Source organism: Colobus angolensis, unplaced genomic scaffold (assembly GCF_000951035.1).
Source record: "Colobus angolensis palliatus isolate OR3802 unplaced genomic scaffold, Cang.pa_1.0 Scaffold23, whole genome shotgun sequence".
Classification (NCBI taxonomy): Eukaryota; Metazoa; Chordata; class Mammalia; order Primates; family Cercopithecidae; genus Colobus; species Colobus angolensis.
In genome coordinates, this window is record NW_012115488.1 from 14,443,983 (window position 1) to 14,458,997 (window position 15,015).

Below are 15,015 nucleotides of genomic sequence, written 5' to 3' on the forward strand. Positions count from 1 at the left end.
TTGATCAAGGAAAGGTACATTATATTGTTTAACTTCCTGTGAAATACTACAATATTACTATATTTGAAAAAGGCATGGATGATGAAGTATCTTCCTAAAGTTAGAATATTTATTTGAAGTTGACACCTGGTTTGTAATTTTGTTAAATATTTGTAGATAAGTGTGTGTTTAATATCTTGAGCATTTCACAGCAAACTCCTTTCTTAAAAAAATATTTTTAGAGACAGGGTCTCACTCTGTTGCCCAGGCTGGAGTACAGTGGTATGATCATAGCTAAATGAAGCCTCAAACTCCTGGCCTCAAGTGATCCTCCTCCCTGGGCCTCCTAAGCAGCCAACCCTACAGGCAAGTACCAACCCACCTGGGTAATTTTTAAAAAACATTTTCATGTAGAGCTGGGTCTCGGTATGTTGCCTAGGCTGGTCTTGAACTCCTGGCAAGTGATTTTCCCACCCCGGCCTCCCAAAGTGCTGGAATTACAGGTGTGAGCCACTGGCCTGAGTCATTATTTTGATGCAAGGACAGGATCAAACCTATAACCCTTAAGCCTGTTCCTAAAAATAAAACTGAGGTATTTCTTAGTCTTGATTTTTTTCCCACCTTTTAATTTCTATATTTGGCCAAAAGGATACTAAAGAGTAGACTAGGAGATAAACTTTAGAAATACAGGGCAAAGAGTGTAGTAATGGTTATATCTGAAAATAAGCTCTTACTTGGATACTAATCAGTATTTGATTTCTAGGAAGGTGGATGTATAGGGAGTAAATGAACTTACAAAGAGAAAAGGGTACAGGGTAGGCCCAACTCTTTATAGAAGAACCATAGTGTCAGGACAGTTTCCTAGGATCCTCGAATTTTCTTCATGTATTATTTATTGTTTAGTACACAGACGTGACCAGCATTGGAATTTATTTGGCCTCATTGCCTGCCTTTTTTTTCTATTTGCAATTCAAGGAGAATATAAGATAGAGAAGAAAGCTGTGAATGAATTTCATTTGATTAGCAATATATTGGATACTCTACTGGTCTTGCATCTCTACAGCCCCTCTTCCACCTGACCCCTAAATGTTGAAGTGCTTCAGGAATTGTTTTAGACCTTCTCCGTACGTACACTTCCTCTCCAAGTGAGTCCATAGAATTCTATAACCTGGAAACTCCCCAATTTTTCTCTCTAGAAATTATCAACTTTAGTCTCTTATATCTGGTTGCTGACTTGATATCTCTACTTGGATGTCTCTGTGATACCTTAAACTCAATATGTGAAAAATGTATATAGCTCTTGATTTTCCATCCTGCAAAAATACCATTGATTTCTTGGCCTTTCTCATCACAGTCTTTTGCACTATAGTTCACCTAGCTGCACAAACCTAAAACTTGGGAGTCATCTTTATTTATTTTTCTGTAGCATCTTCATTCTAGTTCATCAACGCAACTTCTCTGTACTATAAGATTAAAATAATACCTTTTTAGTAACATGGAGGATTAAAGGAGTTAATAAATAAGTGTAGTCTTAGAATAGTGCCTGGCACATAGTTAACACAATATAATTGTAGCTACTGCTGCTACTGTTACTATTACTTTTTCTCCCCTACAGCGTCAACCTCCTGGGGCAAACCACCATCTTTTTCATGGACCCCTAGCTTTCTGATTTCTGTGCATTCATTGTTGTTTTGCTATAATCCATTCTCCACAGAGCCGGGGCATTCTTTCAAAAAGAAATCAAGTCACACTTTCCTGCTTTATACTCTTTAGTGACTTTCCTTTGCTCCTAATAGAGTAAAATCTGTACACAGCACTGCACAACCTGGCTCCTGCCTATTTACCAATCTTGCACATGATGCTCCAGTCTTCTGGAACACATTCACCAAGCCTTTTCTTTCCTTCAGGCTTTTGTATTTGCTATTCCTTCAGTATGGAATTCTCTTCCCCTAGCTGTTGGCATGTCTAGTTCATGTGCATTTTGGGCATTTCAGCTCAGCTGTCATCTCAGTGACCAGTTTTTATCTGAGGTAAGAAAATGAAAAGTTTTCATTCATACCCATCTTCTGTTGCTGTAATAGCTATCTGGCTGTGCCTGTAAGAGCCAACTGTGTACTCTAGGCAAAACCAAGTGGACCACCTTAGCCAAGAGGCTGAAGACTATTCAGACAATCAAAGAATCCTGCCTTCAGCAGAAGGCTGAGAACAATGCAGATAATAACTGAATGTTGTTTAGTGTTAAATTTGATAGGAAATAAAGGGATAGTGAAACTTAAATTTCTATGTTTTACAAGTTCTGAAATTTCCTTCTTGACCTCGAAATGAATCTAATATAACTCTAGCCTCAAAGTGAGGAATCCTCCCTAACTTTGGCAGTCTTTAAGAGTCTCTAACGCAAAGTAATGACTGTCTACTTAATGTAATCCAGTATTTATGGCTGGGCGCAGTGACTCATGCCTGTAATCCCAGCACTTTGGGAGGCTGAGGTGGGTGGATTACTTGAGGTCAGGAGTTTAAGACCAGCCAGGCTAACATAGCGAAACCCTGTCTTGACTAAAAATACAAAAATTAGCCAGGTATGGTGGTGGGCTCCTGTAATCACAGCTACTTGGGAAGCCAAGGCAGGAGAATTCCTTGAACCTGGGAGGCGGAGGTTACAGTGAGCCGAGATCATGCCACTGCACTCCAGCCTGGGTGACAGAGTGAGACTCTGTCTCAAAATAATAATGATAATAATAATAATAATCCAGTATTTATAAATGTTTTATGTAGCTACAAAAAGTACCTCCATTAATCTTGAAAAGTCCAAACTATTCATTCTTATGGAACCAAAGAGTTGGAACCAAATTAGTGAATACTTCTTGTAACTTTCCTTCTTTACGTTCAACTAGCATGAATCTTGATGGCTCCGCACAAGATCCTGAAAAGAGGGAATATTCTTCTGTCTGTGTGGGCAGAGAAGATGACATTAAAAAATCTGAAAGAATGACAGCTGTTGTCCATGATAGAGAAGTGGTCATTTTCTACCACAAAGGAGAATATCATGCTATGGATATTCGCTGTTACCGTAAGATTTTATTTTTCATTTGTAAAACTTTAAACCATAAAACTATCAAAATTTCAGTTTTTTTAGTGACTGCAGGTAATATCCGATTCCTTTTCAGACTCAGGAGGACCTTTACATTTGGGAGATATAGAGGTATGTAAAATTAAATTTATTTTCAGCAAATTCAGCATACACATATGTTCAAAACTAATTTATAGTTGGTTTGAACTATATTTTAATGCTTTGAGTATAATTTCAAGTATTCTGGGAATTCATAAGATAAATATGAGAAATATGCATATCTTTTGACCTAGCAATTATACTCTATATCTATTCTATGACCATAATTGCACAGATGTTTAAGTATTTGTATAGGAATGATTCATTGTAGCATTATTTATTATAATGAATTGAAGGCAATTATTCATTATAATGTTTTAACAATAGGAAACTGGTTAAATAAATTATGATACAGCCATGCTGTGGAATAATTGTACCATGCAATCATTAAATTAATGAGGCAGATCTATATGGGTATGGAGAGATGTGAACAATGTATTTGTGACTGAAAAAAGCAAGTCATAAGATAATAGTCTTATGAGATCTCATTTTTTTCATCAAAAAGAATATTCACTTTTTACTTTATACACTCTACATAATTTGAATTTTTTACAATGAGTATATATTACTTTTATAACAAAAATATACAGTATAAATATATTTTTAAAGAAATAAACCACACAGTAGTCTTAACTGAGGAAGAAGTTGTCTTTGCTTCCTTGGATTCCAAAAGTAGTCACCTAAATTTCTTCTTTCTTCATGAAATTGGTCTCTCTCTCTCTCTAACTGATGCAAAGTACAAGCTTCAACTTAGCATTCCACTTTCTCTACACTTGATGAGTGTACACACCTGTCCTCATGTTAAAGAACATATGTGTGTTTATTTTTTCTATTTTTTCCCATTGTCCAAAACCACATATGTGAATCTTTGCTGACAGTTTTATGTAATGTAAATTATGAAAATGTGAATCTTTGCTGACAGTACAAATCAGTCACCAAATGAAAGTACGAATCAGTATTCCTGCACTTTTGGATATAGAGGGGAAAAATGAAAGCACCCACTTACATTTCTGAGCTGATAATAGTTTCGTAGAATTTTCCCTACTTTCAGTCCATAATGAGAGCTTGAAGACCTTGCTCCTCAAACTGTTGTCCATAGACCAGCAACTTTGGTGTCACATGGGAGCTTTTTAGACATGCAGAATCTTGTCACCCCAACCCCTTAGATGTACTACATTTAAACAGAGAGACATACATTGAAACAAGATCCAGGTGCTTCCTATGTTTGAGAAGCACTTCACCAAGACAGTTAAAAAGTTGAGAATTAACTACTTTGGATCACAGATTGCTCTTCTATTATCATATGCACTCATGCCTTTAGTAACTCCTTTTGAATTTATATCCGAACCTTACAATTCTTCTAGAAGCTAGTGAAAATTCCTATAGAAGCACTTGAAGTCCTTGCCCCATTTCTGTCAAGGAGGTGACATGAACATCTAATAGATAACCGCACAGCTGCAGTCACATGTTTTAGTTGCCTGAGCATGTCAGTCTTCTGATAGAGCTCTAACTGGCTTTCTAATCAACTGTAAAAGAGCTTGATGACTCTTCTCAGATTAGGATCTGCTTTATGCTGTATAATTTGTAAATAGGAGGAAAAAAGAAAACCTAACCTGTTTTTTAACCTGGTTCTTCTGCAGCAGATTCTCTTCAGAGTCTATTGTGTATCAAGAACATTTAACATGTCAGAATATTAAATGAGTTATTCTCTTCCCCAGGATTTTGATGGACGACCGTGTATAGTTTGCCCCTGGCATAAATACAAAATTACTTTGGCAACAGGAGAAGGTCTGTACCAGTCTATAAACCCTAAAGATCCATCAGCAAAACCCAAGTGGTGCTCCAAAGGAGTAAAGCAAAGGATTCACACAGTGACAGTAGACAATGGGAATATTTATGTGACTCTTTCTAGTGAACCTTTTAAGTGTGACTCTGATTTTTATGCCACTGGAGACTTCAAAGTAATTAAGAGTTCTTCCTGATAAAAAAAAATATATAGAAATGAAAAATATTGTGTATGCTTGAAAACATTTTTAGAATAACTGCTTCAATTTTAAAGGTGATGAAATTTTTCAACATAGGCACAACTATTTAAAACTCATATAAATTTGAGAGGTTTAAGAGCACACATACTTAGTATGATGTAAGGATTATCAGGATCAATAGAATACATTTTATCTAATCTTCTGGATTAATTAGAACCTGAAGGTTATAGGTTTGGGATGTTCTGTTTAAGAAGGATGAAAATAAATTTGGAGTAAACAAATAATAGGTAAAAATTAAGGTTTAGTAAGAAAATTTTTTTAATTTAATTTTTAAAATAGGAAAAAATCCGTTTGATGTAGCAGACTTAATTCTGAAAAAGTTTTAATATATACAAAGTAGACTATATAATGAACTTCTGTCACTCAGCTTTAACAGTTATCAGCATTCTTCCATTCTTGTTTTATTTATACCTCTATGGATTCCCTACCTCTCCTATTTGATTGTTATTTTTACATTTTTAGGTAAAGTTTAAATACATTGAAATGTTCACATCTGAACTGTACAACTTTCCCAAATAACATAGCAGATTTTTTATACTTTAAAAATACCTCCAAAAATGAGATAAGTTTACCTGCTGAACTTGAAAATAAGAAACTTAACCACTGTGCTAGACATCAAAACCAAATAAACTTTGGCTTAGTTTCTCTATGATCAAGGCAGATCTTAAAGTAAGGAAGCCAGGCACAGCTGCTGCCCAGCCCTGAGAGATGTAAAGTCTCCTATTCAGTGAGCCAGTGTACTTCGAATGCCTATATGCAATTTTCAAATAAAGGTTTTAAAAATTTTTTTACAACTTTATGTGAATGTATGCACAGCTAAGTGTCTCCTATAAATATTATAGAGAGGAGATCTAGGGTTTTGTTCTTTGGAGTTCCCAGGCAAGGTTGATGTTCAGTTGGTTCACCCTGGTTTTATCATGTCAGTTATTTATGGTCAGTACCGTTCAGTTGCCTGGTGCTCATACCATACTAGCTGAAATGTATTTAAAATAACACCCCAGACACCCACCATGCAAAAATCAGCAGCACATAGTGGTGATTTTTATGGTCAGTGCTCATGCAAAAATCACCACTATGTGGGACCAGAAATAGCCAAAATGAGTAGATGATGTATTCAGAGTGAGAAGAACTTTTTGTCAAGATTGGAACCTAGTCGCAAAGCACAGTAATATGTTTAGAGGAAGAGAATTACATTAAGAATCTAAATCTAATACTTAACATTCTAAAGAGCTGACCTGGACTCTTTCCCTTGGTTATTATAAAAATAGTTAATGAATAAGGTCTATATAGTAAAGACTCTGCTTACAGGGACCTTTGCTACATATTATTACACTTCGTTTTCTGTTGGAGTATGGATAGCATGAGTAGCACTTGGTCCTCATTTCTCAGACAACCAACGAACCAGACTTGTGCTTTTTATAGATATGGTTTGTGGCAGCAACTACTCACTAAGTACAGAAAATATACTATCTCTCAGGAAGGTACATCCCGGTCTATTCTATCATGTGATAATCCTTCAATGCCCAGTCAGGTCTTAACATGTGTCCAGAAAATAAAATGTATAGAAGAAATCAAAGTACTTTCTTCAGGCAAAAACTGTAGTCCTGGTTTGCAGGAATAATTACAGAAATATTTTCTCGTAAGAGCCACTGGGAATAATGAGTAGCGTGCACTTGATTTTTCATTCTAAATTTGTATCTCTAAATGTAGAAATAAAAAATATCATATCATGTACTGTCTTCATATACAGAAATCTTCTCATCACATTTGTATTTTGTTGTATAAATTTATGACATCTGTGAATTGCAAATCCTTCATAACTTTACAAGTGATTTACAAAATAATAATAGGCAGACTCAAACTCTCCAGTCTGCATATAAAAAATAAATATCCTTTTATTTTGATATGCAGCATCTTGATAGGGCTTTTTTTTTCTCCCAAGTAAAGAATTAGACTCTCAAAACAAGTCTTTAATAAAAACATTAATGTATTATAAATATGCTTATATTATAAACCACAGTGTAAAGTCTCACCCACCAAAGGATGGATTTTCTTGTTCATTAAAAGTATATAGTCAGTACCTATATTCCACATCAATATTCATTTTATTTACTCTATCATGTAAATACTAGAAAATGACATTTTAATAGTAGCCCCCTTCTCTTTTTTTTATAAGAAAGCAGAGCAATTCAGAATATGTAAACTAGACTCTGAGTTTTGTCAGATGAAATGTGCCATTAAATAGATAACTCTTAGGTTCTGTTCAGTGATACCTGTATTCAGATTTGCTCATTCATTTCAGCTGATTGGTCAAACACAGAATGTAAAACTTGTATCTTATTACTCTGCTTATTAGCAAGAAGCTTGGGGTAATCTGAAATGTCTGGCTTCTCCGGCAGTGACCTGTAAGGTTTTGCTTTGATTTCACCTTCAGCAAACATAGGCTCCGAAAGCACAGGCTCAGAAAAGGCTTTTCTACAATTTTCACTCTCCTCTCTGTTTTGCCTTATGGATTCTTCTTCCTGGAAGATGTTCTTTATCTTCTCCAGCACAGCATTAACACAGACCGCCTATACAATAAAAATAGTTTGAAAAGTAAAGTTTCTTTTTAAGCTACTAACCACAGATTAAAACATACAATATAGTGTTTCACATACAGTCATTTAATCTACATAATCTAATAAAAAACACTTCAGGACCTGCAGGCACATAATATAATAAGCATTGCGAGATTGTTCTAAATAATACAATCTAGAGAGCAATTTAAAACATAGTATGCTTCCGTAAATATGTTTTACATCTTTTCCCCCAATTCATTAGATGTTTTGCATCTTTATTCTCTTGATGTAATTAAATGAAACATTTTCTGAGAGATGGAATTTGTCCTCCAACATGTTTTTCTCAAAGTAGTTCTTTTGTTTTAATTTTCTTCCCCCTAGACTTTGCTTATACTTACATGTACAATGAAAGGACATCAACATATCAGTAAGAATTTAGTAAGCTACTATCAATGGTTTCTGAGCAAATATGTGATCACCATCCCCTCCAAAACTGCCACTCAGTACTTTAAGGAGAGGAGTGTAAAAAATAAAACAGAGAAAAATAACTTCAAAAATTCAGAATTACTAAGGACTGCATTAATTAAACTTACTCTGTAAATTTACTAATGATGAAGATGATGATGATGCTAAGTATTTAAGGCAAGCAATGAGAACAGAAAATTTATGAAATATGAGAAGACTTAAACCAGTTTATTTCACCAAAAAAAATGCCTCAAGATAATATAAAGGATTATAAACACATACAAGGTTTCCTAAATTAGAGGTAACAGCCAAAGGATTGAGGTCCTCAGGCTTGAACAGCCTCAACTTCCTCTTGCCCTCCTGCCCCCTGCCTCCTCCTTCTTGCCTGCATCTCACTATAGAATTGAGCAACACAGACACTTTTCCTCACTTCCCTTCAGTTAGTTCATTAGCTACCTTGTAGCTAATGAAATAAAATGATATGTCTGCTGGGAAGGAACTCAGAAAGGATTTTGGAAAAGTTCTTCCTCCTGTATAGACTGTCTTTTCCCTCTATCTCTCTCTCTTCCTGCTTTGAACACTAATAGTATTGTGATGCTTGATCATGAGGCAACAAACCTAAGGACTGAAAACAAGTTTTTAGAAGAAAAGGAGGGAAAGACCTCGTTGTCTTAGGCTTTTAGGGCTGCTGTAACAAAATACCACGAACTGAGTAATTACAATAGAAATTTATTTCTCACAGTTCTGCAGAGTGGGAAATCCGAGATCAAGGCACTGGCAGATTCAGTGTCTGGTGAGGGCTGGTTTTCTGTCTATGTCCTCATATGGTGGAAGGGACAAGGCAGCTCTCTCAGGCCTCATTTCTTAGGGCACTAATCCCATTCCTCAGGACTCTGTTCTCATTACCTAATCACCTCCCAAAGGCTCCACCTGCTCATACCACCACCTTGGGGTTAGATTTTAACATAAGAATTTGGGGGAAGCACAGACATTCAGACCTGGGCTTTGATAACATTTTGGACCTAACTGTACTAAACTGGGAATTGCCTAACTCCCAACTTCTAATTAAGATATTTAAGTGTTTTTATTGATTAAGGTACTGTCATTCAGATATCCTTTGTTACTTGCACTTTTATGTATCCAAACCCAGCGCTAGAAATCTTTAAAAGTCATGACCTTTAGCTGTAAACAGCCTCACCCATTTATCCCAAATATGATAATTTTCTATGAATGTCATGTTGTGAAAAAGATTGGAAAGTTCTGTCCTATTTGAAACATTCTCTCTTCCCTCACCAACAAAATATTCTATCTGTGCACATTCTAACCACCTTTTTTCCCAGTCTCAGAAAATGAACGGTCTTGATCAAGGTCAATATCCTTCTATATTTGTTTTTAACCTACATCCTACCATCTTCTCTGTCAATTATTCCTTGTCTCTTCAGCCTCTTTACTCTTGACTGGCTCTTCCCCTGCAATCTATAACATGCTTGAGTATCTTCCATCCTAAAATTTAAAAACTAAAAATCTCTGAAAATCTGCTTCTCTATTGACTGCTACACACTCTCTCTTCTTAGTTAAACCAGATTCTGTTTCCATGTTATTACCTTCTGTCATTCTGAAACCTGCTTATTTCTGTCTTCGTTATTCGGTTTATGCCGCTGAAATAATTTTCGAGATGGTTAACCTCGACATCTTTACTACTGTATCTAATGGACACTTCAGATCTTCATTTTACTTGACTTTTCTGCTTGTATTTGACACTTAACTACTGACAACATCCTGAGTCTCTATTTCCTTGGCACTATTTCTCCTGATTTTCTTTCTGCCTTTCTGATTGTTGCTTCTTGTCTCCCAAATGGATTCTTTTTTAGCTTACCTAAATATTGCTGTTCTTCATATTTCTGTTGACTTACCACTCTTTTCTCTTGACACGATTCCACTCATAGGACATTAACATCTAACATATATATTGTTTTCAGAACCAAAATTCTAACCCTGACCTCTCCCAGGCCTTAGATACATATATGACCAGTTATCAGATCATCAAAAATTTGTTTCTATTACCTACTTAAAAAGTTCATGGCGTGACAAATTGTGTGAGATGATTTCAACAGCCTTTGAGAAACTGAAATCTAATTTTTGTGTTAGTCTAGTTTGTATTTCCCCATAGACATGTCATCCTGTTCATTTTGTGCAATGTATTTGCATCCTAGCTTGGTTCAATGCCAATTTTGTATAAGTTTCACATTTAAGATATTGAGTACTTCTTGAAAATTTAAAACAGTGGCAAAATAGTTGATAAATTTAGTTTTTTAAAAACTGAATTAATACATTTAAAAGTAAGTTCTACCTTTTTTCAAGGGTATTTAGCTATTCTTGACCCCATATACTTCCCTGTATATTTTAGATCTAGTCCACTTACACACACACACAGACACACACACACACACACACACACACATACCTGCTTGGCTCTTAATTGGCACTTCTTTTATGTTTTAATATGATATAAAATATTAACAAAAATATGTAAGAATGCTAACAAAAAACCATAAAAATGATTAAAAGAAATTAAAGAAGACCAAAATTAATAGAAGGAATAGTATGTTCATGAACTGGAAAGAGGACTTATTCTCCCAGTTATTAAGATATATTATAAAGCTCCTGTAATTAATACAGTCCTCAATTGGTGGACGAATAGACAAATAGACCAACTGAATAGAACAGAGAATCTATAAACAAACAAACCCATATGAAGGACACTTGATTTATGGAAAAAAATAGTATTCTAGGATAATAGGAAAAGGTCTTTTTTTTAAGAAAAAATAGATTAATTGGATATTCATGGGGAAAAATTTGACTCTTACCTCATATTAGTTCAAGATGGAGTATAAATCTAAAGGTGAGAGGTAAACTAATAAAGCTTCTAGAATATAACAGAGGAGAATGTTTTCATGACATTAGGTGTAAGTCAAGATTCTTTTTGACATAGAAAGCACTTAACATAAAGGAAAAGATTAATAAATTGGATGACATTAAAATTATGATATGCTTTTATTTATTTTAAGACTGGATCTCACTATTTTGCCTAGGCTGGTCTCAAACTCCTGGGCTCAAGGTATCCTCCTACTTCAGCCTCCCCCATCAGCCTCCCAAGTAGCAGGGATTATAGGCACACACCACCATGCCTGGCTAAGAATTTCTGCTTTAAAAGACATTGCTAAAAGAATGAAAAGGCAAGTCACAGAATAAATTTCTCCATATGTAGTCAAAAAAGGCTCCTAGAGTTTTTTAAAGTAAAAATCAAAAATTTTTTTAAAAAAGGTATCTCAATAGAAAAGCAAGAAGAGATGTTAACAAATTCACAGAGGGGATATCCAAATGTCCAATTAATATATGCAGAGGTACTCAATCTCATTAATAATCAAGGAGATGCAAATTAAAACCACAATGTGATGATATTACATTCCTACAAAAATGGCTAAAATGCAAAAGATTGACAATACTGTCAGTAATGATGCAGAGCTACTGGAACTTTTATAAAATCTGAGATTTGTGTTAATTGTTAAAAAACCACTTTAGAAAACTCTTTGGTAATATCTACTAGGTATCAGCACATGCATACCTTATGACCTAGCAGTTTCACCAAAAGATATGTACAGGAATATTTATAGCAACCTTATTCATAGTAGCCAAAACTGGAAATAATCCAAATGTCCATCAAGAGTAGAATGGATAAATAAATGTTGATACAGTCAATCAGTTGAACACTACACAGCAGTGAAATGAGCAAACTACTGCTACGGGCAATGAATGATCTTAAAACAGTGTTGGGCAAAAGACAAACACAAAAGAATATGTACTATATGACTTTATATAGAATTCAAGCAGTCTAACTATCAGTAGTATTACAAGTCAAAATAGTGATATCCTATATAGGAAAGGGAAGTGATTGTGAGGGGCAAGAAAGAGGCTCCTGGAATTATGGTAATGTTTCTTGACCTGGGTAGTATAAAGATTAATAGATTTTGTGATAATTCATTAAGCTGTACACTTTCCTTTTTGTGTGTTACAGTTTTTTTAAGTGGCTATTTATAGAAAATCAAACCTTTATAATATAAAAAATATTTTACATTTTTCTCATGCACGCATTTGTAATCCAAAATACACTAGTACCTGTGTTCCCCAAAGTAAGAGACCCCAAATGACAGAATACTGAACTTTAGCCAGCCATGGCACAATGGCTGAAACAAAACAACTCTAGCTAAATGAAAGTAAAACTAAATTTCTTGATCAAAATATGCAAGTGGTAATAATAAACTTTATTAAAAATTTTTTTTTAGTTATTTAAGCAAACTGGTTTTTGGTAGATTGACCTGGCTTATCAGAAAAGGAAATTTTAAAAATTGTTTTGTGTAATGAGACTGTGAATGGCAACATTAAATATTGTGCAGTATACTATTGCACAGTATTATTAACATTACATAAGTAGATTTCTAGATTCTAATAATTTTCTTAACTTACCAAATAAATTAGTGCTGCATATGAAGCATATATTATGCTAGTTAAAGCAGTCTTTGCTGGAAAGGAGATGATTTCAAACAAAGAACCCTTTCTGACCTGCAAAAACAGAAAAGATTTTCTTAATAAACAAACATTTTCAATGTTTCAATGTTATATTTTACAATGTTACTATAAAATGAGAATTTTTTTTTTCTAAAGAAAGTCATCTACTTTAGACTATCTGGGCTTTTTCACATTGTGAAAATTGTTTACTTTTCCTTATTTAACAAGAAGACACTTTCTTGTGCTAATCAAAACCTGTGACAAATCTGTAAAAATCTTGCATTTCTGCGATCTAAATGACTAACTTCTCACAATTACCAACCATGCACACTAGGAGGTGCTGCTGTGCATATGAGAAAAACAGTCTTTCCTTTGTTCAAATTCATGTAATCATTCTTTACTAATTATTCACAACCGCAGGTAAACAGCAATCAAAATAATAAGCTTTTCCTAGAGATTAATGACCTGCTTGGAAATGTTAATCATGAGACTGCTGAAGGCCAGCATTAACCTTAGATGATCATTAAGCTTCAGAAAATGTTCTGTGCTCATATGCAACAGGCTCTCATGAAACACAGAGAAGTTTAACACCAATAATGAAGTTGCCTCTCCTGTGTTTCTAGTTTCTGGGAGTAGGTGTACCAGCCTGAAACATATCATCGTAACATATTCAGTTTATACTGTCTCATGGGCCACCTCTGTTGCCTTGAACAGGGTATGAAATGAGGACTTCAGGAAAGACATTCCGTTTCCACTCAGCAGCGAAGTGGCAGTTAGCCAGGCTCCTCTGAAGTATGAGCCAAGCAACTCAATGGCTTCAATGAACTTCCAAAAGGTACAGGCTGTAGCTGATAAAATCATATAAATGCATGGTAAAAACATGCACATAATGTTCATTAGACAGCATTCATGAAAGAGTTACAACATTGAAAAAAACAAAACAATCAATGACTCCAGAATAGTTAGGAAAATTATGTTATATCCACTCAGTGGAATATTATGCAATCTTTTTATTTTTTCAAACCTTTTTTGTATTTTTAATTGACACATTGTAATGGTACATATTTAAGGAGCACAATTTGATGTTTCCATAGAAATCTATGTTATATAATGATCCAATCAGGGTAGTTAGCATCTGCATCACATTGTGCATTTATCATTTCTTTGTGGTAAGAATGTTAAAAGATCCTCTCTTCTATTTTGTAATACACAATATTTTACTATTAGCCATAGTCACTCTACTGTGCAGTAGAACACCAGAATTTATTCTTCCTATCTAATTGTAATTTTGTACCCATTTAACAACCTCTAACCATCCTTCCCTTTTCCCCTTTCCTCACCCAGTCTCTGGGTAACCACTGTTCTCCTCTCTGCTTCTATGATATCAACTTTTTGTTGTTGTTGTTAAGATTTCACGTGTGGGTGAGATCATGTGGTACTTGTCTTTCTGTGTCTGGCTTATTTCATTTAACGTGATCTCCAGATTCATCCTTGCCATCACAAATGACAGAATTCTTTTTGATGGCTGAATAGTATTCAATTGTATAGGTAAACCACATTTTCTTTATCCATTCACCTGTGGTTGGACACGTAGGTCGATTCTATGTGTTGGCTATTGTGAATAGTATGCAGCCTTTTAAAAGGTACTTCTGGGCCGGGCACAGTGACTCACACCTGTAATCCCAGTCCTTTGGGAGACCGAGGCAGGTGGATCACCTGAGGTCAGGAGTTTGAGACCAGCCTGACCAACATGGTGAAACCTCATCTCTACTAAAAATACAAACATTAGCCGGGCCTGGTGGCGCATGCCTATAATCCCAGCTACTTGGGAGGCTGAGGCAGGAGAATCGCTCGAACCTGGGAGGGAAAGTTTCTGCCACCTCCCTCCATAGGTCACCTGCAGTATTTCCCAGAATTCCTGGCTTCTGGAAAGAATTTCCAGGAAATGAAGCAGCTGCTGCTTTTTCTTTCTTGCTAGAAGAATCAAATTGATAGTATGCCTTTGAATCCTACTTTTAGCTACATGGAGACAAACATACAAGTAGAGAGCAGACTCTCTAGGAGGAAGAAAAGCAGATATACCTCCTAGCAGGTGAAAAGCTTCTTGAATTTGTGAATATATGAACTCATAGTGGGAGGTCCATGTTCAATCATTGGTAGGCCATATACAATGAAAATAAAAGTGGTGTTGTATGGGTTGGATCTGTGTCCCCACCAAATCTCATGTTGAAATGTA

The 15,015-nt window shown here is 35.2% G+C and overlaps 2 protein-coding genes across 4 annotated transcripts in view; one reads left to right on the forward strand and one right to left on the reverse strand.

The window, feature by feature from the left end:
• The first annotated feature begins 938 nt into the window (after positions 1–938).
• Positions 939–5,455, forward strand: RFESD (Rieske (Fe-S) domain containing). 2 transcript variants are annotated; one of them, XM_011944281.1, is made up of 5 exons: positions 939–1,124; positions 1,912–2,009; positions 2,871–3,046; positions 3,144–3,178; positions 4,864–5,455. In XM_011944281.1, the coding sequence occupies exons 3-5, from the start codon at positions 2,872–2,874 to the stop codon at positions 5,125–5,127; spliced, it is 474 nt and encodes a 157-aa protein (XP_011799671.1). In that variant the 5' UTR covers positions 939–1,124; positions 1,912–2,009; position 2,871; the 3' UTR covers positions 5,128–5,455. The 2 variants fall into 2 exon arrangements, with proteins under 2 accessions (XP_011799671.1, XP_011799670.1); XM_011944280.1 differs by lacking the exon at positions 1,912–2,009 and having other exon boundaries at positions 4,864–5,198.
• Positions 975–15,015, reverse strand: part of SPATA9 (spermatogenesis associated 9) — a 32,001-nt gene continuing 17,960 nt past the window's right edge. Inside the window, exons 4-8 of one of the 2 annotated variants that reach the window (XR_001002024.1) lie at positions 12,738–12,833; positions 7,619–7,760; positions 4,759–4,895; positions 4,152–4,316; positions 975–2,004 (exon numbers count right to left, since the gene is read on the reverse strand). Coding sequence is in view for 1 of the 2 variants with exons in the window: in XM_011944279.1 (XP_011799669.1) it covers positions 7,470–7,760; positions 12,738–12,833 (387 nt within the window). In the remaining variant the exon portion in view is untranslated. Of the gene's footprint in view, positions 2,005–4,151; positions 4,317–4,758; positions 4,896–7,159; positions 7,761–12,737; positions 12,834–15,015 lie in introns of those variants that run through there. The other variant, XM_011944279.1, reaches the window with a different exon arrangement.